This window comes from Schistocerca gregaria, chromosome 4 (assembly GCF_023897955.1).
Source record: "Schistocerca gregaria isolate iqSchGreg1 chromosome 4, iqSchGreg1.2, whole genome shotgun sequence".
Lineage (NCBI taxonomy): Eukaryota > Metazoa > Arthropoda > Insecta > Orthoptera > Acrididae > Schistocerca > Schistocerca gregaria.
Window position 1 is genome coordinate 635,324,206 of NC_064923.1, and position 23,109 is coordinate 635,347,314.

General features: G+C 40.2%; 1 protein-coding gene across 36 annotated transcripts in view; it reads left to right on the forward strand.

Moving 5' to 3' along the window:
* Positions 1–23,109, forward strand: part of LOC126267255 (MAGUK p55 subfamily member 7) — a 245,502-nt gene that overhangs the window by 114,239 nt on the left and 108,154 nt on the right. For 18 of the 36 annotated variants that reach the window (XM_049972298.1, XM_049972316.1, XM_049972296.1 and 15 more), the window contains 2 exons: positions 9,785–9,981; positions 17,032–17,162. In XM_049972298.1, the coding sequence (XP_049828255.1) occupies positions 9,785–9,981; positions 17,032–17,162 (328 nt within the window). The remainder of the gene's footprint in view (positions 1–9,784; positions 9,982–17,031; positions 17,163–23,109) is intronic. The other 18 variants (XM_049972323.1, XM_049972289.1, XM_049972301.1 and 15 more) reach the window with 1 other exon arrangement.

Genomic DNA, 23,109 nt, shown 5'->3' on the forward strand with positions numbered 1-23,109 from the left:
TGTAGACATAGAAAAGCAAGGAAAAACAGGATAGGTAAATGGAAAACAGGAACAAATGAAGGTTGAGGCCAGAAGAGTTATGGAAATGGAGGATATGGTGCAAGGAGAGTTCCTAGCTGTGTTGTTCAGAAAAGCAAATGTGTGTTGGAAGAACCCAGATTATCCTCTCTGTCCGTCCTATTGTGGTATTCCGCTACCCACCCAACCTACGCAGCATCCTTTTCTACCCCTATTCCAACCCTCCTTCCAACACCTTGATCCATTGCTCATATTCTTGCAATAAACCTAAATGCAAGATGTTTCTTATACATCCTCCCAGTAGCACCTACTGCAGTCTTCTCCAGGCGTATCTTATTCCATCAAAGGATGGACCATTTGTGAAAGTGGCCATGTGGTCTACCAACTTGGATGCAATCACTGTGTGCCATTCTACGTGGGCAAGACCAACAACCTCTCTATTTGCGTGAAAGGCCATCACCAAACTGTGACCAGGAGATAGCTGAACCACCCAGTTGCAACCAGCATGATTTACATGACTTCAGCAATTGTTTCACAGCCTGTGTCATCTGTGTTCTTTACACCCACACCAGCTTCTCTGAATTGTGCATTTGTGAACTCTCTTTACAACATATACATTATTCTCTTAACCCTCGTGTCCTCAGCCTCCAATAATCCATGTATTGACCTGCATGTCCCCTTCCCAGATGCTGTTGCAGCCATACACAAGTCTTTTACCCCACTAGTGTACCTGCATAGTCTTTTCACCTTCTGTACTATTCCCTTGTCACTGTCCCCTCCCCCTTCAGTACAGCAAATGAATTCTTCACAATGCATCTAGCAGCTCACCATCCTGTTCCTGGCTCATCCATGCCCACTCCCAGAGACAGCATTCGTACCTTCCCCACCCTTACCATGCTGTCCCTTACAGTAATTAAGTATCTCAGTGGAAAATATGACTTCTCATATTTCTCTGTAACCAATTTTTTTCTAGAAAAGTCATTTCATATGAATTTTTATTACACTCAAAGCTAAATTTTTCCAAACTTGCTTAATGCTTTTGTATATTCAAGAAATGCGTATTTGACCATCAGCTGTTTTATTGAAAACCTGGTTTCAGTCTTAGACCACCATCATCGGTTATAAGATTGAAGTAAAAACATTTGACAGTCAATATATCTCAGGTGTTATTATTCTTAATAAATCCCACTATAGTAAGTACTTCACAGGACATTTATGGGTGCATCCAATAGTGACATCAGTTCACAGGACATTATATACACTCTGTACACTATGTATACTGTCCTGTTAACTGATGTCACTGTTGAATGCACCCATAAATGTCCTTTAAAGAACTCAATTTACTGGAATCTATTGAGATGTAACCAGTGTCAAAGAATGACGTGAGAGATTTATTTATTTGAACCTTATATCTGGCAATGATGGTCTTTCACTGAAACCAAAGTATGCTTTAAAGTTTTCACTAAGCAACTGATGGTCAGATATGTGTTTCATGAATTACTTGACAGTTGTTAACAGTCAAATGTTTAAAAATTCTGTACAACTTTCTGTTAGCAACTATAATTTGAATTCCCGAAACATGAGTCATTGCTACCCCTTCTTTGTCTTTAAGTGATTCAAAAACATCTGGGAATCCCCATTTAATTCACTCCCAGTGTCCAGTAAATATTTAACAGAAAAACCCTGAACATTAACCAAAATTGCTGGCTGCCATATCTCTTACATCTAGGAATTCCCATTCAATTCACTCCCACTGTCCAGTAAACATTTAACAGAAAAACCTTGAACATTAGCCAAAATTGCTGGTTGCCGTATCTCTCTGTCACTTACCTTTGTATCTTCTTCATGTAACAAATTCCCATTAATCCTTTCCCTAGGTAAACAGTCATACTGATTACCAAACCTATAGCACAATTCCATTCCCTAGCTATTTCTTGTTCATTTTCTAATTTCTCCTCATTATGACTTTTCTCGTTAACAACATTTACTATTTCATTACTCAACTTATTTGCTTCATCATCATGAAGAAATTCAAATACTTCATCCTCCTCATCTTCTTCAACACTGCTTATTCTTATACTATATCTAGCATCATTTGAACTACCTTTAGTGTCGCTGTCACTGTCGTCAAATTCTTGGCTGATCATCTGTTTCCTATCCTATAACCTTGCAGTTAGACACTTACGCTCTTTAGTTTGCTTACACTTTCTCATAGCATTCAGAAAACCATTTTGATAGTATTTTGTATGCTGAAGAGTTGAAAAATTTTCTGCCTCTTTAGTTTACTCTGTCATTAGGCCTACTTCTTTCGACATTTTAGGTTTCTCACTACTGGAAATACCTTTGCATAATACCATGATTTAAGCTCTCTGCTTATTTCAATCTCTCTATGCATTTCGGTATAGCTGAGCCTTGCTACACATTTATTTACAAATTGCTCTTTTCTATGTCCTTCATAAGTGCAGCTCCAAATGGAGCAAATTTCAGTTTTCCAAGTTGGCTCTATAAACGCCATTCTCCATACTCCTATCACTGGGATTTCTCCTGTCATTTCTATTTTCATTTGTGCCTTTTTACACCCAATTATTCCTTGGACCTCCACAGTTCTTTCCATAATCTGCTCTACTGACTTTTCACCTGCCAATCACTCCTTCGTTTGTTCCTATCTTTAGAATTTCTCACATTGTCTTCTATTACAGGTCTGACTTTTTCTACTTTTCGCACATAGTCCAAAAAATCATTAATATTGCTCTTAGCAGCGGGTGAAATCAATTCCCTAACTCTGTGGAACTTTGTTCTCCAGTCCTATGATTATAGATTCACTGCCTAGCTCCTTGTCTGAGTACTTACATTTGTTAATACAATTCTGATGAAAACTTTTATAGTACCTCTCCTTGGACCATACATACCACCACCCAAAAATTCACTCACAATCATTTGCTGCTCATCTTTAGACCAGTACTCCTCCAGAAATAATTTTTTCAACTCTTCCCAAAAATTACATTGTTCTGCAGCTTCAGCTGTCCAACCATAAAAATCTGCCTTTACGAAACCCCACACAAGAGACATTTTCTTCTTATCACTCCACTTCTTAATCATATCATTAAATTCTCTGATAAAATCGAGAGATTGTACATTATGATAGGGTCCAAAATGATTAAACTTTTAACACCTATCAAAAGAAACTCCATTAGACACAGTACAGACACTATGTTTGACATTTTGAACTTTACTGAGTTTCTTTTTGGTTTCAACAAACTTGAAATCTGTGCTTTCATTTACTTCCCCTGTTTTCAGTAGTAATCAGACACTTATTTTTACTTTCCTTCCTACTGTCCATATTATGTTACCCAGATCTGTTTTGATTTTTTCAGTTTGAGCTTCCAATTTGTTCTTATTTTCAGAACAAAACTTCTTGAAGGCTGTCTGATTTACTGAGCGAGGTGGCGCAGTGGTTAACAGACTGGACTCGCATTCTGGAGCACCATGGTTTAAACTCATATCGAGCTATCCTGATTTAGGTTTTCTGTGATTTTCCTAAATTGCTCAGGCAGATGTTCCTGTGAAAGGTCATGGCTGACTTCCTTCCCTGTCCTTCCCTCATCCAGTGGAACCTATGACCTCACTGTTTGGTCCCCTTTCCCCCAAACTAACCAACCAAGCTGTCTGATTGCTGGCAGGAACCAGAAACAGCTTCCATCCTCTTTTCACAATATTGTACAATTCTATCTCTTAAAGTTTCACAGTTCTAGTAGTCTTTATTTTTATAGCCATAGCTTTAGTTGCCTTTTCTAATTTGTTTTCAAAACCATTTTTCACTGATTCTGTTTATCCAAATCTGACTTTAATGTAGAAACGTCATTTTTTCCTTCTAGTTTTAAACTACCAATCTTTTATAATGTTATCACTGATTTTGTTCATATCTAGTCTTAAACCAGTAATGTCACTGCTGCTTTTGTGGCCTTTTGAATTCAATTCATCTGTAAACTCCATCACTACCAACAAGAAATTCTTATGTACTGACACTTCCTGAGCATTGCTAGTCTCTTCATGCAACTCGTGTTTAACATTAATTTGTTTCATTCACTCTAAACAGTCAACTTCCTCATTCACATTACAGTGAGCAGTGGGTGAAGCCCTTGACAATTTGTCCATAATTTGGCAAGCAATAGCCTCATCAAAAAAGGAAGATACCTGTAATTTTACCCCACTCTTATCTGCAAGTTTACTTTCAACAGCTACTTTAACTCATTTAAAATTTTTTGTTTTATCCTCTTTATCTTCAAACATAGTGCCATCAGGCTCACTCTTACTGTTTACAACTTGTCCCTGACTGCCAAGCACACTGTCCTTTGCTTGTCATTCATTTTGGCATTTTACCTTCAATATTTTCCAGCACCAGTCATTGCTGCCATCAAAATTTGTTGGTACTGCTGCTTGTAGTTGCCGTTTGCACACAAATCCCATGTCAACTCATCTGTAGTTCCATGCCAGGCTGGTTTGTTTACTGCTGGGCTCTGCGCTGATTGGTTGTTGCGAAGATAATGTTGATGATAACATCAGGCAGTTTTGTCCTCCCATTATTCGAAGTTCTCTCCACAGTGGCATCTGCTTCGTACCATATTTCATTCAATATAATTTGTACTGTTCCAAAAATTTCCTTGTATTCTCCCATTTGGAGTCCGAACATAGTTTTAATTTCCATTGGTCCATTCAAAAATGTATTTCACAGTTCAAAAGTCACTTTGCCACTGTAAATAATTGGTTCACTGTCCTTAACCACTTGAGTTCTTTTTAATTGTTCCATGGTACAACAATCTTCACACACACACACACACACACACACACACACACACACACACACACACAAGTCTAATTTTGCCAGGGTAGGACAGTTCCTCGCCAACAGCCTTGCCACAGTGGTAATACCAGTTCCCGTCAGATCAGCGAATTCAAATGCTGTCTGGCTGGGTTAGCACTTGGATGGCTGACCATTCCGTCTGCCGAGCGCTGATGCCAAGTGGGGTGCACTCAGCCCTTGCGAGGCAAACTGAGTAGCTACTTGATTGAGATGTAGCGGCTCCAGTCTCTTAAACTGACATACGACTCAAAGAGGGGTGTGCTGACTTCATGCCCCTCCATATCCACATCCAGTGATGCCTGTGGGCTGAGGATGAAAAAATGGTTCAAATGGCTCTGAGGACAATGGGACTTAACATCTAAGGTCATCAGTCCCCTAGAACTTAGAACTACTTAAACCTAACTAACCTAAGGACATCCATGCCCAAGGCAGCAATCGAACCTGCGACTGTAGAAGTCATGTGGTTCCAGACTGAAGTGCCTAGAACCATTTGGCCACACCGGCCGGCGGCTGTGGATGACACGGTGGCCAGTTGGTACCATTAGCCTACCAAGGCCTGTTAGGACAGAGTTTAGGACAGGTCCTCACATGGTAGGGCACCAGTTGTAATATTACTGTCCTGATTTTTGTAGCCTCTCCTTGGTAGCACAAATTTCTTGTCACCTCGAAGCTAAGAGTGTAAATGAGTGTAGGATGGCGTTTACTCTAGGAAGTGCATGGCACTGTAATTTGAACTGCACCAACATACACTTTATACTAACAAAGGGATAGAGGGGCTGGCCAGTACTTACCTCAGCTCAGTACAGCCGATAGATACACAAAACAGAACATAAAATTTTTGTCCTCGTTTTGTTGTAGGGTTGTGTTTTGAGTGCCCTCTCATTTTAGTGGCTGTCAATGGTCTGGTGGTGGCTGAGAGGCCTGTGGTGTCCCCCTCTTTATATGCTGATGAGTTTTGCATGTATTTTCTTTCTTGTGCAATGGGTGACACTGAACACAAGCTATGGGGAGCAATACACCTAGTGCATACTTGGGCTCTCGCTAATGGATTCCAGTTTTTGGCTGCCAAGATCTGGGTTATACATTTTTGTCATTGCCGTGCAGTCCATCCCCATCTGGATCTGTACCTTGATGGCCAGTCCCTCATCGTTTTTTAGAGTCGTCTTTGATGGATGGTTGACAAGACTTCCTCATCGTCGTCAACTAGCGGATATGTTGGTCGCACTTCAGTGCTCTTTGAAGCCTCCGCAACACTAACTGGAGGTGTGAACCAGTCTACTCTGATAATGAGTCTACACAGAGTTGGTCTTGTCCTATCTAGATTATGGGAGTTGTGCACATGGCTCGGCATCACCTTTGATGTTACAGATGCTGTACCTGATGCACCATTGTGTTGTGTGACTGGCAGCTTGTGCCTTTCGGTCTAGCCCCATGTTCAGTCTCCTAGCAGAGGCAAGGATTCCACCATTGTGGGTTCTGCACTAATGACAGTTGATCATTAATGCATTATGCATCTGTTGCACCCTGTAGCACCCGAACTACTGTATCCTCTTTCCAAATAGTGAGATCTATCTCCCACAACAGTGGCCCAAGTCTTGAGTTATGATTGCCATCCTCATACATTCCCTTGTTTTTAGCTCCAGCTTTCCCATCTACCATCTCTTCTCCAGGCTGACTCACGTACACTCCCATGGTGCATGCTTTGTCCACATCTCTGTCTTAGCTTATCACAAGGTCTGAAAGACTGGCTCATTCTGAGACCCTCCACCACCAATTCTTCTCCATTCTCAGTATGAGATGGGGTTAAGAAGTAGTCTATACTGATGACTTGTTGGTCACTGGTCACAGTGGCTTTGCTTATGTTCATGCAGGGTGTAATTAAATCTGCTCCTTGCCAGATGGGTGCAGAGTTTTCACTGTGGAATTGGTAGCCATCTCTTGTGCTCTTGAGCATTCCTGTTCTTGGATCAGTAATTCCTTCCTCATCTGTACCGACACTCTGAGCTGTTTACAAGCTTTGAACAGAGTTACCCTTGCCATTCCTTGGTCCTAACTATCCAAGATTCCCTTTCTGCCCTAAAACAATGTGGGTGCTAGGTGGTATTTTTCTGGAGCCTGGATCACATTGGGATCCGAGGGAATGAACTCACAGGCTGGCCAAACTCCTCACTGACAAGCCACCTCTTGAGTTTGGTTTTATGGAATTGGACTTTCGATCACTATTACACAACCAAATTCTAAGGATTTGGAATACAAAATGGCATACTTTGACTTTACCGAACAAGTCACAAGTGATAAAGGAGACCACAAATTAGTGGAGATCCTCCATGTGGGCCTCTCACAAAGACTCCGTTGTCCTTTGCCAGCTCTGCATGAGGTAAAGGAAACAACGAATTTGTGGAGGTTATCCACATGGGCCTCTCGCAAGGACTCTATTATCCTTTGCTGGCTCCACATCGGCCATACTTGGCTGACTCATTGTCATCTCCTCCAGCATAGGGATCCACTCCAATGTCTTTGTGATGCCTGTATGATGATGGTCCACATTTTGCTGGACTGTTCTAACCTAGCCATCCTGTGGCAGACTCGTAATGCGCCTGCCTCACCACCCTTGGTGTCAGCCGACAATGCCTTAATGGCTGAACTGGTTTTACAGTTTATTCATGAAGAGGGTTGTTACCACTCTCTCTAAGGGGAGGGTGCCTCGGCCTTGTCGGCCCATTGAGGGGTTGGCAAGATGCTATGTTCTTTCCCTTCTTGTGTGTTCTGTTTGTGTTCTTCCTCTGTTTTCATGTGCTTCTCTGGTCTTGACTGTGTTGTTAGTCTTTTGTTGGTATTGTTGGATGAGGGGTGTCTAGTAAGTGGCAGGGGGTCTGTCCTCCATTGCACTTTCTGTCTTTGGTGGCCTCTGGCTGCTCCCTGATGGGGCACATCATCTGCCTCTCCCCCTCCCCCCTCCCCCCAACCAATTTCTTTTCCTTGTTCTATTCTCCTGGCTTCGTTGACCTTCAGTAGAGCTTGGGGTTTTCTTCGATTTCACACACTAGGACCTTCTTTGGTGTGTACTTTGTTGACTTGCCTGTTGAAGGTAGGAGGGATCAATGGCACCTTAGTTTTATCCCTGTAATCATTAAATCAACCCACCAGTCAGCGGCTGGTAACTGTGTCTTACCATTTGGCGAGAACTCCTGTGGCATGTATACAAAGTGAGGTCCATCTCCAAACATTCTGTTATTAGTATTGAGGCTGAACAATCCATGCAGCAACTAAGCTTTTTTCTGCCCATGTGAAGAACTATCTCAAGCAACCTGGTATAGCAGACATATCAATTCTTAAACAGGGATGGAGGAAATACCCTTCCTGGATGAAAAGGCCTGCTGTTAACTTGAACATAATATTGTACAAGACTACCACTCTGCCTATGATTTTAAGAAGGATTTTTAACTGCATTTTATTGGTGGTTTGCAAGCTCATGATGGCTTTTGCCAGTGGTTCAAAACAAGGGGACAGTGTTGGTTGTTCTGTTACCTTCTCATATTTTATCACTGTAATCTGCATACCTAGTCAGTGCTCATACTCTGCACAGCTCTTGAGGGGGGGGGGGGGGGGGGGGCAAGTCGGCATTGGTGGAGGAAACTTTCTTGCTTGCATGGACACTGTCAGTGCCCTGCAGGCTATTCAGTAAATCTTCTCAGCAGATAGAATAAATCAGATGGTCCAGGACCCTATCCACTTCTTGTGCTGGTAGAAGAAAGAGATGGCTGCCTGCTGGGTCCCTGAACACATGGGAGCCAAGGGAATGAGGAAGCTGACAGAGCAGCAAAAGCAGCCTGTCAGGAAAATACCACAGTTCACCTTAATGTCCCCCTACAGGCTGTCATATCGTGGGCTACAAAAAGAGTGTTTGCTGAATGGGAAAGGCAATGGCTGGAAGTGTCCAGCAAGAAGCTGTGCTCAGTCAAACCAACTATTCAACCATGGTGCAGTTTCTTTCTTGATCTCCAAGAAGGGACAAAGTGACTCTCACTGACCTTCATATTGTACACTGTCAGTGACACATACTTAACTCGTGCAAACACGAAGATCCATCAGAAGGCAATCTTTACAGTGCCCTACTCAGTGTGCATCAGGCTTCGATATTGTATGTTTTGTATGCTGATACGAGGGGTGCCTTTGGTCTACCAAGGGTCTTACTCTCAGTTTTAAATGATCACAACATCATAGCAAGTAAATTTTAACATCTTGTGTGGTGTCAGGGCTCCTGCCCAATGTAATTGGAAAAAAAGTTTTAATGTGTTTTGGTGTGGTTGTGTCATCCTATTAGTTTCACGATACTAGCCATATAAATGCCATCCACTGATTTATTAATTCTATTGGTGTATAATAGCAGTATGCTGGAAATTGTCTGTGAAATTTTTTATTACTGTGATTTTAGTGTTATTGTCTTTGCTTTTCATTTTAACAAGAGTCACTACTCATATGCCAGTACCATGATCTTGAGAAAGGGTGCTGGTGACCAAACTGTTCAGTTCCCAAAAATTTGAATTCATCCATTCAACCATCAGTTCCCAAAAATTTGAATTCATCCATTCAACCATCCATGTGGTTGATGGCTGCAGCACAGTTACATACAACAATTATAGTGATATGTTAACCACATACAAAGCTGAGACTCTTTTTACTTAAACTCACTCAGTAACCAGACACATGAACTTTTAGTAATGACAATTACAAAATTGCCACTGTTTATAAGAAACTGAAATGTACGTGTTCAAAGAGTCATATTACTGTTTATGTTTTGTCATCTTCTAAACCCTTAGATATCAGTAGAAGCTTTTTATTTTTAATGGGAAACTACAGTGCTTTGGAAAGTAATTATTTTTTGTTGTTGTTGTGTGCTTTCAGCAAGCATCTGAGGGTACAATTACTTTCAAGCTTGTTCCTGCAGATAGCAAAAGTGGATTGCGTGAGAGTAAAGTCAGAGTCCGTGCACATTTTGATTATACGTCATCTACAGATCCATACATCCCATGCAAAGAAGCAGGCCTGGATTTCAAGAAAGGAGATATTCTTCACATTGTCAGCCAGGATGATGCTTACTGGTATGTCTGCTTTAACATGCAGAAAAATTTTCTTTGAATATTGAAATCTTAAGTTAGTGTTCTAAGTGATGCTAAAGGCATCTGTATCTGTTGAGTGTGAAATGATTGGAATTATCATGAAGACAATATGTAGCTTTATAGCTGCATGGTTAGTAAATCTGCTAGATGTTATAATGGAATGTTCGTATTTTAGATTGCAACAACGAGGAAAATGTCACCTTAAATAATTGTCAAAAATCTATTCTAGGTATGTCATGAGTGGAGGTGCAGTCTAATTCCATACATACTCAATCTAACACCCCCCACTACCAGGAAACATTGCGTGGCAGGTGCTTTATCTTCCATCACATGTGCCACTTGAGTCAAAAACTAAGCACTGTCCATATGTCATAGAAATCCCTCTCTGATTGTCAAAATCATCTTCATGATTCATTTTAAGCTCCATACCCAAATGTAATCAAAATCGCTTAGATCTTTTATGGTCTAAAGAGAAAACTTCAGTTTGCCAAGAAATCTCAAAACCATTTCCTTATCCATTTTTATATTCTACCTCGCTTAGGATGGCCCCCACTCTGTTCTCTGCAAGCCATGTTACAATATTTGGCAAAGGATATTCCTGGTACCAGTTTACCCTCCTCCCCCCCCCCCCCCCCTTTCCCTCTACATTCACAAAAGGGGCAAGGGAAATATTATTGTTGATAGACCTCAATATTACCTCTAATTTACTGGCTGAAAGCTTTATTTATGACAGTCTTTTTGTTGTGCCTATCTGCGACTCATCATCCCTGCTTATGGTGAGTAGCAACTTCCCTTTTCATAAAATTGTGACTAGCAAAACTGTTTCTCGTGTGTACTGTCTCCAGTAGTACCATATACCAAGTATTAAAACCCTAATGGTAAACTGCAAAAGCATTTGCAACGAAGTGCCAGCAATTGAAGCACTCATGAAAAGCAATGGAGCTAACATATTCTAGGTACTGAAAGCTTGTTGAAACCAGAAATTGATAACAATAAGATTTTTGGGGAAAATTTAAGTGTATATTGAAATGATTGGCAAATGGGGAATGGAGGTGGTGTATTTGTCACAGTAGATGAAAACCTCAGATAGAAATTGAAACTGCATGTAAGATGTGCCAGCCTCATCTCCTGATGTAACTGAAAACTTAAGAGAAAACTTCAGTTCACTTGTACATATGTTCCCCAATATCTGTGTAATCATTGGTGGAGACTTACATCATCTAACAATTAATTTGAAAAATTAAGTTTTGTTAGCGGTAGACATGATGACATCCTGTGAAACATTACTAAATACCTTCTCTGAAAACTAGCTAGAACAAGTAATTAGGAACTCCCACTCATGATGGAAATATGTTTGATTTAATGGCAACAAATAGATGTGACCTCTTTGAGGATATCCACATCAAAACTAGTATCAGTGACCATTACACGGTTGTGGCAACAATGATTACCAAAGTACAAAGGACAACTAGAACAAGCAGAATGATGTATATGTTCAGTAAACTAGAGAAAAAATCTGTAGTGCCATATCTCAACGAGGAACATGAAATCTCAGCACAAGACAGGAGCAGGTAGATGAGCTATGGCACAGGTTCAGAAGAATAGTTGAGCATGCATGGGATAGATATGTACCCAGCAGAACAGTCCATAATGGGAGGAACTCTCTGTGGTGTACAGTCACTGGAAAGAAACTTCTAATAAAACAGAGACTACAGCATAATAGGTGTAAAACAAAGCATAGAACTATAGACAGAGAGATGCTGAATGAAATGGGTTTGACTGTCAAGAGAGCAAGGCATGATGCATACAGTGACTACTGTAGCAGAATACTGTGAAATAATATTTCACACAACACAAAGAAATTCTGCTCATTTGTAAAGGTTGTTAGTGACACCAAAGGTAGCAAATGAGACACAAACTGAAATTGAGGGTAGCAAAGCAAAAACTGAAATGCTTAACTCTTTTGTTAAATGTTCCTTTAGAAAGGAAAAACCAGGGTAATTGCTCCAGTTTAATCCCTGTACCACTTAAGAGACGATAGATATAACCAGTAGTGTCAGTGGTGTTTAGAAACAACTGAAATCATTACAATTGAACAAACCTCCAGGGCCCGATGGAATCCCTGCCAGATTCTATACTGAATTTGCTGCTGAGTTGCCTCTCTTTTACCGATGATCTATCGTAGGTCCCTCGAACAAAAAACAGTGCCCAGTTCTTGGAAAAAGCACAGGTTAAAATAAAAAAGTGGGAATTATATCACAGTGTTTGAAGTAGTCACAATCAAGCTACAGTAGCCCATTACAAACCTTACTGTAAGGTTATCAGGAAGACAAAGAGTATGTAGTAAGCAAATAGAATAGCTAATTCACAGGATAAAATTAAAACATATGATCAGTTGTGAAAGAAATATCTGGTCAGCAGCACAAGGTCGACGATATAAGGTCAGTTTGTGGTAAAAATATTTCTGTTACTGATAAATCTGATATATGTACAGTATTTTACAATCATTTTCTGAGCATTGAGTTAAATAAAAATTTAGTTTCTACAGCGAATCATATAACTCTCTTGGCAAATGCCTTTCTGCGAGTGATGTGTGACATACTCCTCTGTGATACTGAGAAGGGGGAGATTGAGTCAGTAATGAAATCACTGAAGACTAAGAATTCTCATGGATATGATGGAGTGCCTAGCAGAATATTTAAGTACTGTACTGCACATATTAGCCCTTTCTTTAACCATATTTGTAATTTTTCCTTTAGGAATGCTCAGTTTCCTGAACGTTTAAAGTACTCAGTAGTAAAGCCACTTTATAAAAAGAGAGAGAAAGGGATGCTTTTGACAATATGAGACCTATTTCTACGCCATCAGTGTCTGCTAAAGCTACTGAAAAGGCTGTGTATGTAAGGAAAATTGATCATTTGATATCACACGATTTGCTATGAAAGGTACAGTTGAGCTTTATAAGTCATTAAACACCTGAAAATGCTATATTCTCTTTCCTCTGTTTTGAACGCTAGGCATATTTTTTTATGTAACCAAGGCATTTGATTGTGTTGATCACAAAATATTGCTCCAGAAGTTTGACCATTATGGAATATGGGGAGAAGCTCACACTTGGTTCACCTCTTGCTTTAGTAAGACAGCAAAAGGTCATTATTCACAGTGTTGAGAGTGACTGTGATGCGGGGTCTGAGTGGGGTACAGTCAAGTGGGGGATGCCCCAGGGATCAGTGTTGGGGTCACTCCTGTTCCCTGTTTATATAAATGATATGCCCTGTAGTATTACGGGTAACTGTAAAACATTTCTGTTTGCTGATGGCAGTAGCTTGGTGGCAAAGAATGTTGTGTCAACATTTGCTCTGTTTCAAATAGTGCAGTTCATGACATAAGTTCATGGATTGTAGAAAATAAACTAACGCTAAATCACAGTAAGATAAAGTTTTTACAGTTTCTAACTCACAAGTCAACAAAATCTGACATTTTAATTTCACAGAATGGGCATATGATTAGTGAAACTGAACAGTTCAAATTTCTAAGTGTTCAGATGGATAGTAAACTGTTAGGGATGTTCAGGATCTTGTTCAAAGGCTTTTGGGTTCATAAACATTTTACTTTTATCTGTTATTACTTTTAATTTTGTAATTTCATGTACTGACATGTTCCATGACCTTGGAGATTTGCTCCTCAATTTGGTCCTAAGGAACTTGACGTGTAAATAAAAATAAAGTTATATTTGTCTACAAGGAAGTCCGCAAAACTACCATCCATTATCCCTGACATGAGTTCATAGTAGAATCTTAGCACTTATCCTGCGCTCGAATATAATTAGGCATCTTGAACAGAATGACCTCCCCAGTGCCAACCAGCATGGATTCTGAAAACATCAATCATGTGAAACCCAACTCGCACTTTTCTGACATGACGCACTGAAAACTTTGGATCAAGGCAGTCAGGTAGACGCAGTATTTCTTTATTTCCGAAAAGCATTTGACTATCTTTATTATCAAAAGTACTGTTATGTGGGGTATGAAGCAAAATTTGTGATTGGAACAAGAACTTTTTGGTAGGGAGGACACAGCATTGGACGGAGAATCATCGTCAGGTGTAGAAGTAACTTCAGGTGTGCCCTGGGGAAGTGTGTTGGGACCCTTGCTGTTCATGTTTTATATGATGCCCTTGCAAAGAATGTTAATAGTAACCTCAGATTTTCTGCATATGATGTGGTTATCTATAATGAAGTACTGTCTGAAAGAAGGTGAAGAAATATTCAGTCAGGTCTTGATAAGATTTCAGCCGTGAAAAAATAAAACATAGTATCCAATGACTATAATATCAATGAGTCATTGTTGCAATCACCCAACTCATACAAATATCTGTTGCAATCACCCAACTCATACAAATATCTATGTGTAACTCATTGTAGTGATATGAACTGGAATGATCAGTCATGGGTAAAGCAGGTTGGTGGAATATTGAGGAAGTGCAATTAAGCTCAAAAAAAGATTGCTTACAAATAACTTGTGAGACCAGTTCTAGAATATTACTCAAGTGTGAGGGACCTGTACCAAATAGGAGAACATATACAGAGAAGGACAGCACAAATGGTCAGAGGTTTGTTTGATCTGTGGAAGAGTGTCACAGAGATACTGTAGGAACTGAACTGGAAGGCTCTTTGAAGATAGATGTAAACTATCTCGAGAAAGTCTGTTAGCAAAGTTTCAAGAGCCAGCTTTAAATGATGGTTCAGAATATACTACAATGCCCTATGTGTCCCTCACAAGGGGTGTTTTGGGGGGGGAATTAGATTAATTACTGCACACACACGCACACACACACACACACACACACACACACACACACACACACACAGAGCCATTCAGACAATTGTTCTTCCTATGCTCCATACGTGAATGGAACGTGAAGAAACCCGATTAACTGGTAGAATGAGACATGCCCTCTGCTATGCGCCTTATGGTGATTTGCAGAGTACAGATGTGGATGTAGATATGTATTAAAGCTGTGTGGTATTCAACTCAACTTTCAGGATGACAACTGCTTGTTATTGCTATAAAATGAATAATCAGTCGAGAAACTGTCAGATTCATTATTTGAGGATTTGTATTTTCTCTCTGTTCACTGATTATAACTTTCCTACTTTCTCTAATAGTTCGAATATGAAGTCTGTTCCATAAATACTGGAACATTTGTAATTTCATGCCTGTGGTGTGTTGGTGCGAAAAGCGGTTGGCATCACTGCAGACACTTGTGTTTAACGTGTGACTGCTGGAAGTTTCATCATTGTACATCTGTTAGTTATTCTTCAGTATTGCGTAACATGTGTCGCACAATTTGCAAATTTCGAGATGGCAGAGTCAGAGGAGCAATGCATCTGCATTAAATTTTATGAGAAAGTCAAGAAAACCTTTACAGAAATGCACCAGATGCTGAAGAAAGCCTACAGTGATGAGTGCTTAAGCCATACTCAGTGATACGAATGGTTCACAAAGTTGAAAAATGGCTGGACAGAAGTTAAAGTTGACCCTTGTTCATGATACCCTTCAATGTCTAACAATGACGTTCATGTCAGGAAATTTGACAAAATTGTACATGTCAGTTGAAGACTGACTGACTGAGAGATTGCAGAAGATTGTAACGTTTCAGTTAGAACATGTCATGAAATCCTGACAGCATCTTGTAATGCATCACGTTGGTGCCAAGTTCGTCCCACAGCTCGTGAGTCAAGACCAGAAAGACCTTCACCTCGCAATAAGTGAAGAGCTTTTGGATCGCGTAAATGTGAACGAGATGTTCTCTTAGAGAATCATAACTGTTGATGAGATATGGGTCTATGGTCATGATGTTGAGACCAAGGCTCAGTCTTCATAATGGGTCGAGAAAGGTCCTCCAAGACAAAAAAAAAGCATGTTAGGTCAGGTCCAATGTCAAAGCCATGTTGATAGTTTTCTTTGACTGCGAAGGGTTAGTTCATTACAAATTCATGCCACAGAGACCACTGTTAATCAGTGGCACTATCGGGATGTTTTGCGATGCCAGTGAGAAAATGTGAGATGGAAATGGCCTGAAATGTGGCAGCACAATTCATGGCTCTTGCATCACGATAACACATCTGCACATTCATCCTTGTTGGTGCTTGACTATTGCACAAAAACGAAATCACTGTGCTGCCTCATCCTCCGTAATCTCAACACCTGGTTCATGTGGACCTTTTCTTATTTCCAAAGTTGAAAACACTATTGAAAAGACGAAGGTTTGAAACGATAGACGAGATAAAAGAAAATTTACAGATGGCGCTATGAGCAATCCAGCAAGAGGCTTACAAAGACTTCTTCAGGAAGTAGAAATGGCATTGAGAGTGGTGTATCAGTTGTGGAGGAGAATATTTCAAAGGAGACCATGCAGAATAAGTAACAGGTAAGCGTAGAAAAATGTTGCGGACAAAGTTCCTGAATTTTTGAACAGCCCTCTTATAAATTTTGTTTCTTATGCAATGATACACCTTCCTCTTCTTGTTGATTTTCATTTGCATTAAATTATGGTATTGATGTTATGTTTTATTGGCATATGTTAATGACGTTATAACACCTGTCCTTCCAGTAGTTGTGTAAATCATCATATAAGCTGCATTTGTTAAATTTCACTTCCATAAGCCTGTAACCTTGCACTCTACAGAATTGATAATAAATAAAGTCAATGAGACTATGCTGATGACTGTAACTAAGAATTTGTGTATGTGAGAATTCTTGAATGGTCTTCATGTATGTCATAATGTCACAGGCTTTTCCTTTTAGCTCCCCTAAATCACTTACTCTCCTCCTTTGAAAGAGACATGGCTAGTTTACTTCTTCATACTAACACAAACATAGCTTGTGCTCTAAATATACTGAACTCGTCACGGACAGTCCATTAAATCATAATATCCATTACCTCCAGTAATTGTATCAGTATCATATGACACTTATTCAGTTTGAGGCCACAGCTTTTCACAAAATTTTATCCCATTTTTTGTTGTAGGTGGCAAGCGCGGAGAGAGGGAGACAGAAATATGAGAGCAGGTTTAATTCCAAGTCGTGCCTTACAAGAACGGCGAATAATTCATGAGAGAACACAGAAAGAAAAGTCTGGTGATGAAAGTAAGATAATGAGTATGTATTGCATTTTTTTTGCTTATGTTGTGGTTTTATATTTGTTGTTGATCCAAGCTAACATGTTACTGCCATTTGTTTGTCGAAAGAACTTTTAGAATTTGTTGGTATTGTAATTCTTACTTTCTTTCCTATGAATGACAATAAAATATTAAATTACTAACAGTAATAACTATTTTCCTAGGACATTGTTATTTTTGGTGCATTTTCTGAAAAATTTGCATATTTAGCTTGCCTTTTCCCTTTGTAATAACACAACTGCCATAATATGAAAGACATGAGAATCTTAGTTGTTTTAATGTTAACATAAAATGATTTATTTTATTTTCACTACTGGATAAGGTGACTGATAAGATAATAAAACAAGGTTAGCAGTTGATGTAAAGACAAACAAGACAAAGTGTGAACTTCTCACACTTATAAACGATGAAATTTCTGATATGTAAGGTGTCTGAATTTTTTTGTGTTAGTTGTCAACATCATCCCTAACAATAAAATGCCTATATTTTTCAGTGTTGTTGTCCTATTGCCATACCTGCAATGGTTTACTGTTTCGTTTGCTCCTCTGACAGTTTGGCTTTTGTTCGAGATCATGTTCGGTGTAGTGTTGTACACTATAAGAGTAGCATATTTAATTCTGATACAGCGACTAAAAGTTAATGAACTAAAAGAAAAGGAGAAATATATTTAAAAAATAGTGCAATGAACACAGAATTAAACTTTGAAACCAGTAAAAATTTTCATCTTTCTTTCGTATTTGGGATGATACAGATTGAACAAAAGAAAATATTGAACAAAGTAATGAAAAATATTCTTTAGAATGTAGTGTCAGAGAGATAATTATGTAATAAGAAACTTTTTTTGCTGTTCAGAAGCATGAGTGAAATTTTTACTTTAATTGGATGGAGGGTGAAGTAGTAGATTAGTGATGGTAATTACAAGAAATTATTATTGAAATTAGAGTATGAAACCCAGTAATGATGTTAGGGCTTATCAGATTGAAAGACAGATAGAAGCAAGAGAAGCATGAAATTCTGTTTATGTGCACTTAACTCCTGTTGACCCATTTGCACACCTCTATTGTTATAGCCATGCTGATTTATCTGCAATGGTTTTTTGTCCACAAAGTTGTCTGCCTTTAATGACCTCGTCATTGTTGGGACACTGTCTTTCTGCCTTCCATGAAGCTGTAACTTTTCCTTTTTATTTATTTCTCGTTTTAAATTTACTTTCAGATAAGGTGAAAAATGCAAAAATGATGAGATGAAAATATTGAGGTGCATGTAATCAGGAAATGAAGAATTTGGTGAATAATACTTACATTCATGTATTCGTTTTATTTCTATCGTGCAGGCTATTTTAAGCTACCAGTGTCATAGCTCAGTTTAATCGTTTTTAGTATGAATCTAGGACACCAAGCTACTTTTTTACATCTGATCCTTATCACATTTTCCGTATGTACCTCTAAACCAGTGGTTCTAAAAAGTTTTTATTCTTATTTTACTTAAATGACTTACCCTCTCTTCAATCAGTGGAAAATCCAGGGAGGAATAAAAACAGTATTATGAAAAAGATAGTTTGCTACCCACCATATAGCGAAGATGTTGAGTCACAGACAGGCACAGCAAAAAAACTACCGAACATGTAAGCTTTCGGCCAGAAGGTCATTTTTGGAAATAAACAACATACATCCACACATTCGCGCAAATGCAGCTCACACACGCATGACGACTGCGAGCGGCTGCGTGTGATGGGAGAAGCAATGTACGTGATGGGGGGTAAGGAGGAGGCTGGGGCAGGGAGGGGGAGGGAGATCAGTTGGGTGGGGGACGGTAAAATGCTGTTTGTGGGAGCATACAGGGACAATGTGGAGAGGGGTGGGACAGCTAGGTGCAGTCAGGAGGTTAGACGGAGGGTAGGGTGAGGGCAGTAAAGGAGGAAAGTAAACAGATTGTGGCTGTGCAATTGGAATAGAAGGCTGTGTAGTGCTGGAGTGGGAACATGAAAGGTGTAGGTGGGTGAAGGACAATGACTAACAAAGGTTGAGGCCAGGAGGGTTAGAGGAACAAATGATAAACCACAGGGAGGGTTTCCACCTGCACAATGCAGAAAAGTTAATGTTGGTGGGAGGGCTCCTGATGGCACAGGCTGTGAAGCAGTCATTAAAATGAAGAACATTGTGATGGGTGGTGTGCTCAGCAGGTGGGTGGTCCAGCTGTTTCTTCACAACAGTTTGCCAGTGGCCATTCGCGCAGACTGACAACTTATTGATTGTCATAGCCACTTAGAATGAAGCATGAAGCACAGTGGTTGTAGTTTTGTTCTGTGTGGGCGTGACAACCAATGAGCTGTCTATCCGAATGAATGGCCACTGATAAACTGTGGCCAACAAACAACTGGACTACCCAGTTGCTTCATTGTAATGACTACTTCACAGCTTGTGCCATTGGGATCTGTCCTACCATCATAAGTTTTTCTGAATTATGCAGTTGGGAACTCTCCCCACAATTTATCGTATGCTCCCATAACCCTCCTGGCCTCAATCTTTGTTAGTCATTTTTCTTCGCCAATCTACCCCTTCCCTGTTCCCACTGTACAGCCTTCTATTCCACAAGCACACCCACAGACTGTTTACATTTCTCCTTTCCCACTCCTACCCCATCCTCCATCTAACCACGTCACTGCATCTAGCAGCCCTTCCACTCTCCACCTTGTCCCTTATGCTTCCACAAAAAGCACTTTACTGTCCCCCACTTGTAACCTGCTCTCCTTCCCCTTCCCTGGCCCAACCTCCTCCTTGCCTCCATCACTGAGATTGCTTCTCTCGTCATGCACAGTTGCTTACAGTCTGGTCTCAGCAGCCAGAGACAGTGGTCAGGTGTGTATGTGAGCTGCACGTATCTTCAGACAGGCACAACAAAAAGACTGCTAAACAAGTAAGCCTTCAGCCAGAAGTCATTCTTCTGAATTAGGCAACATACATACACAAACATTCACAAAAATGCAGCTCACACATATGACCATTGTCTCTAGCTTCCGAGACCAGCATGCGAGCAGCTGCACATGATGGGAGAAGCAGTCTGAAGGTGGGGGTAATAAGAAGGATGGGCGGGAAGGAAAAGGGAAAGTGGGGTAAAGGTGGGGGCAGTAAAGTGCTGCTTGTGGGAGCATACAGGGATGAGGTTGCAAGAGAATAAGCAGCCAGGTTCAGTCAAGAGGTTAGATGGAGGGTGGCGGGCAGGAGATGGGGGAGCAGAAAAGGAGAAAGGTAAAAAGACTGTGGGTGCACTTGTGGAATAAAAGACTGGTTAGTGGTGGGTGAAGGACAATGACTGACGAAGATTGAGATGAGGTTGGTTAAGAGAGCATGGGATATATTGGAACAAGATTTCCCACGTGCACAATTCAGAAAAGCTGGTGTTGGTAAGAAGGATCCAAATGGCACAAGCTGTGAAGCAGCCATTAAAATGAAGAATGTTGTGTTGGGGCAGCTTGCTCAGCAACTGGGTGGTCCAGTTATTTGTTGGCCACAGTTTGTTGATGCCATTCATATGGACAGGCAGATTTTTGGTCATCATGCCCACCAAGAACACAGCACAGTGGTTGCAGCTTTGCCTGTATATCACATGACTTGTTTTACAGACAGTTCTGCCTTTGATGGGATATATGATACTTGTGAGCCTACTGTAGTAGGTGATGGTGGGCGGATATATGGAACAGGTCTTCTGTGTAGGGCTATTATAGGGATGTGAGCCATGAGGCAAGGATTGGGAACAGGGATTGTGTAGGGATGGCTGAGCATATTGTGTAGATTCATTGGGCAGCTGAATAGCACTGTTAGAGGGCTGGGAAGGGTAGTATGTAGGACATTCCTCATTTCAGGGCAGGACAAGAGGTAGTTGAAACCTTATCAGAGAACGTGAATAATTTGCTCCATTATTACTAAGTCATGAGGGGAACATTCCTTTGTGGCCTGATGGAGGGAGTTTGGAAGTGTGGGTAACTGGAGACCTGTCCCATACATCCTTTCACCACCATCTACTCCAGTCCTGTCACAAACATCATCTATCCCATGAAAGGCAGTGCTACTTGTGAAATCAGCCATGTGATCTACAAGCTAAGCCACAACCACTGTGCTGTGGAGCATGACAAACTGTGGCCAAGAAGTAGCTGGACCACCCAGTTACTGAACCCACTAACCTACACAAAACATGTGACTACAAAGCTTCACTAACTCCTCATCCAATTTTTCATTAGTCATACACAAGAACTCTTCCAAAGAGACTCGTGTGAATAAAAATAACACATCAAAACTGACAATTAAATCTGAAGGATCCAGCCTCAAAGATTTCAGACACTGAATAAAACCCATTTAGTTGAAGCTATGGTGTTCACCCTTGGCAATATAGGGCTAAAAGCAGATGTTAAGTACTTTGCCAGGTCGTAGGCAGGTTCCCCTAAATTATTAACTGTTTGATTTAACTAGTATTTTACCATCTGACAAGAGGAATGCCACAGCCATTTTGGCACAGGATAATTACGTCTTTAAAATGGGTTCACTGCTCAAGGACCCTCTTACAGAAGATTATGTAGCGACCACATGGGAAGGATTAAGTCCAAGATTCTTTCACTTTTGAAGACGAGCACAATGTCAGAAGATTTGTGTGAGAAACTTCATTCTGGTGCTGCCGCTCCACCTAGGTTGTGTGGTCTGCCAAAGCTTCATAAGAAAGGGGTAGCCTATCACCCTATAGTTAGTAATTTGAATGCACACACCTAAAACCTGGCAGAGTATGTAACATCTGTTCTTAGACCATTTGTTGGCAAGTATGAATACGATATCACCAGTCTGGTGAATTTTATTTGATGATTGAAATCTTTGAGCACTTTTTGAGCACATTTCTTGTGGAGAACAGCAGACTGGTAAAAAGTACTTTAAAAATGGGCAAGTACGGTCTTGACCACAAAAACATTTAGTTTGATTGTAACTAGTTTCAGTCAGTTTTGACCATCCTTAGATCCGCACCATACTGGTAGTCGGAGTTGGTGAATTGACCAGGTGTTGTAACGTGCTCTATTCACCACCACCACCTACCATTGTGATATGAGGGTCTGATGATGGTCAAAAACAGAACGAACCCAGTTATCATCAAAATAAATGTTTTTGAAGTGGAGAATGAAATCTTTGAGGCTAAATCCTTCAGATACACTTATGAGTTTTGATGTGGTATTTCTATTCACATGAGGTCCTCTGGAAGAGTCCTTGAGTTTGACTCTTGAAAAACTGAATGAAAAGTTAGTGAAATTGCATCATCAGTGCTGACATCTCCATATTCTGGCACTGAAATACATATGTCAGGATTCCTTTAGCATATTCGAGAATGTATATGCTAACAAATGGTCTACTTGGTGAGCTATGCTCAGAAATATAACACATGGTGTAGCTGTAAGGTCTTAAGATCTATAGACACTCATCTAGCAACTTTTTGTAAGGAGAACTGTTCAGTAGACATTGCTCATGCTTGAGAGATTGTGAGTGGAAAGAGGCAGAGGCAGATATGACAGAAGATTCTTTGAAGTTTGCGGGGAAGGGGAGCAGTTGTTGCAAAACATTATTTAGATCAGTAGCACTACTTTCCCCCAATTCAAATTCCCTGTGTCCATCACAAACATTTGCACCTTTTCCAGCTCCTGTCTGGGATTGCAGCATGAGCTGAACAGGTTGGGTCTACAAATAATTCAACGTTCTTCTTGTTTTGATAGTGTCATTTACTAACTTAAATTCATCCACAGGGCACAAAATGATCTAACCTACTGTTCTAAATATGTGGCAATTACTCAAGAGATATAACAGCTAAAACAACATACTGTCATCAGTGGTAAACATGTGTAGCCATGTTCATCTCTGAAGAAGCTTTTCTTATAAAGTACTTTTCAGTCACTCACT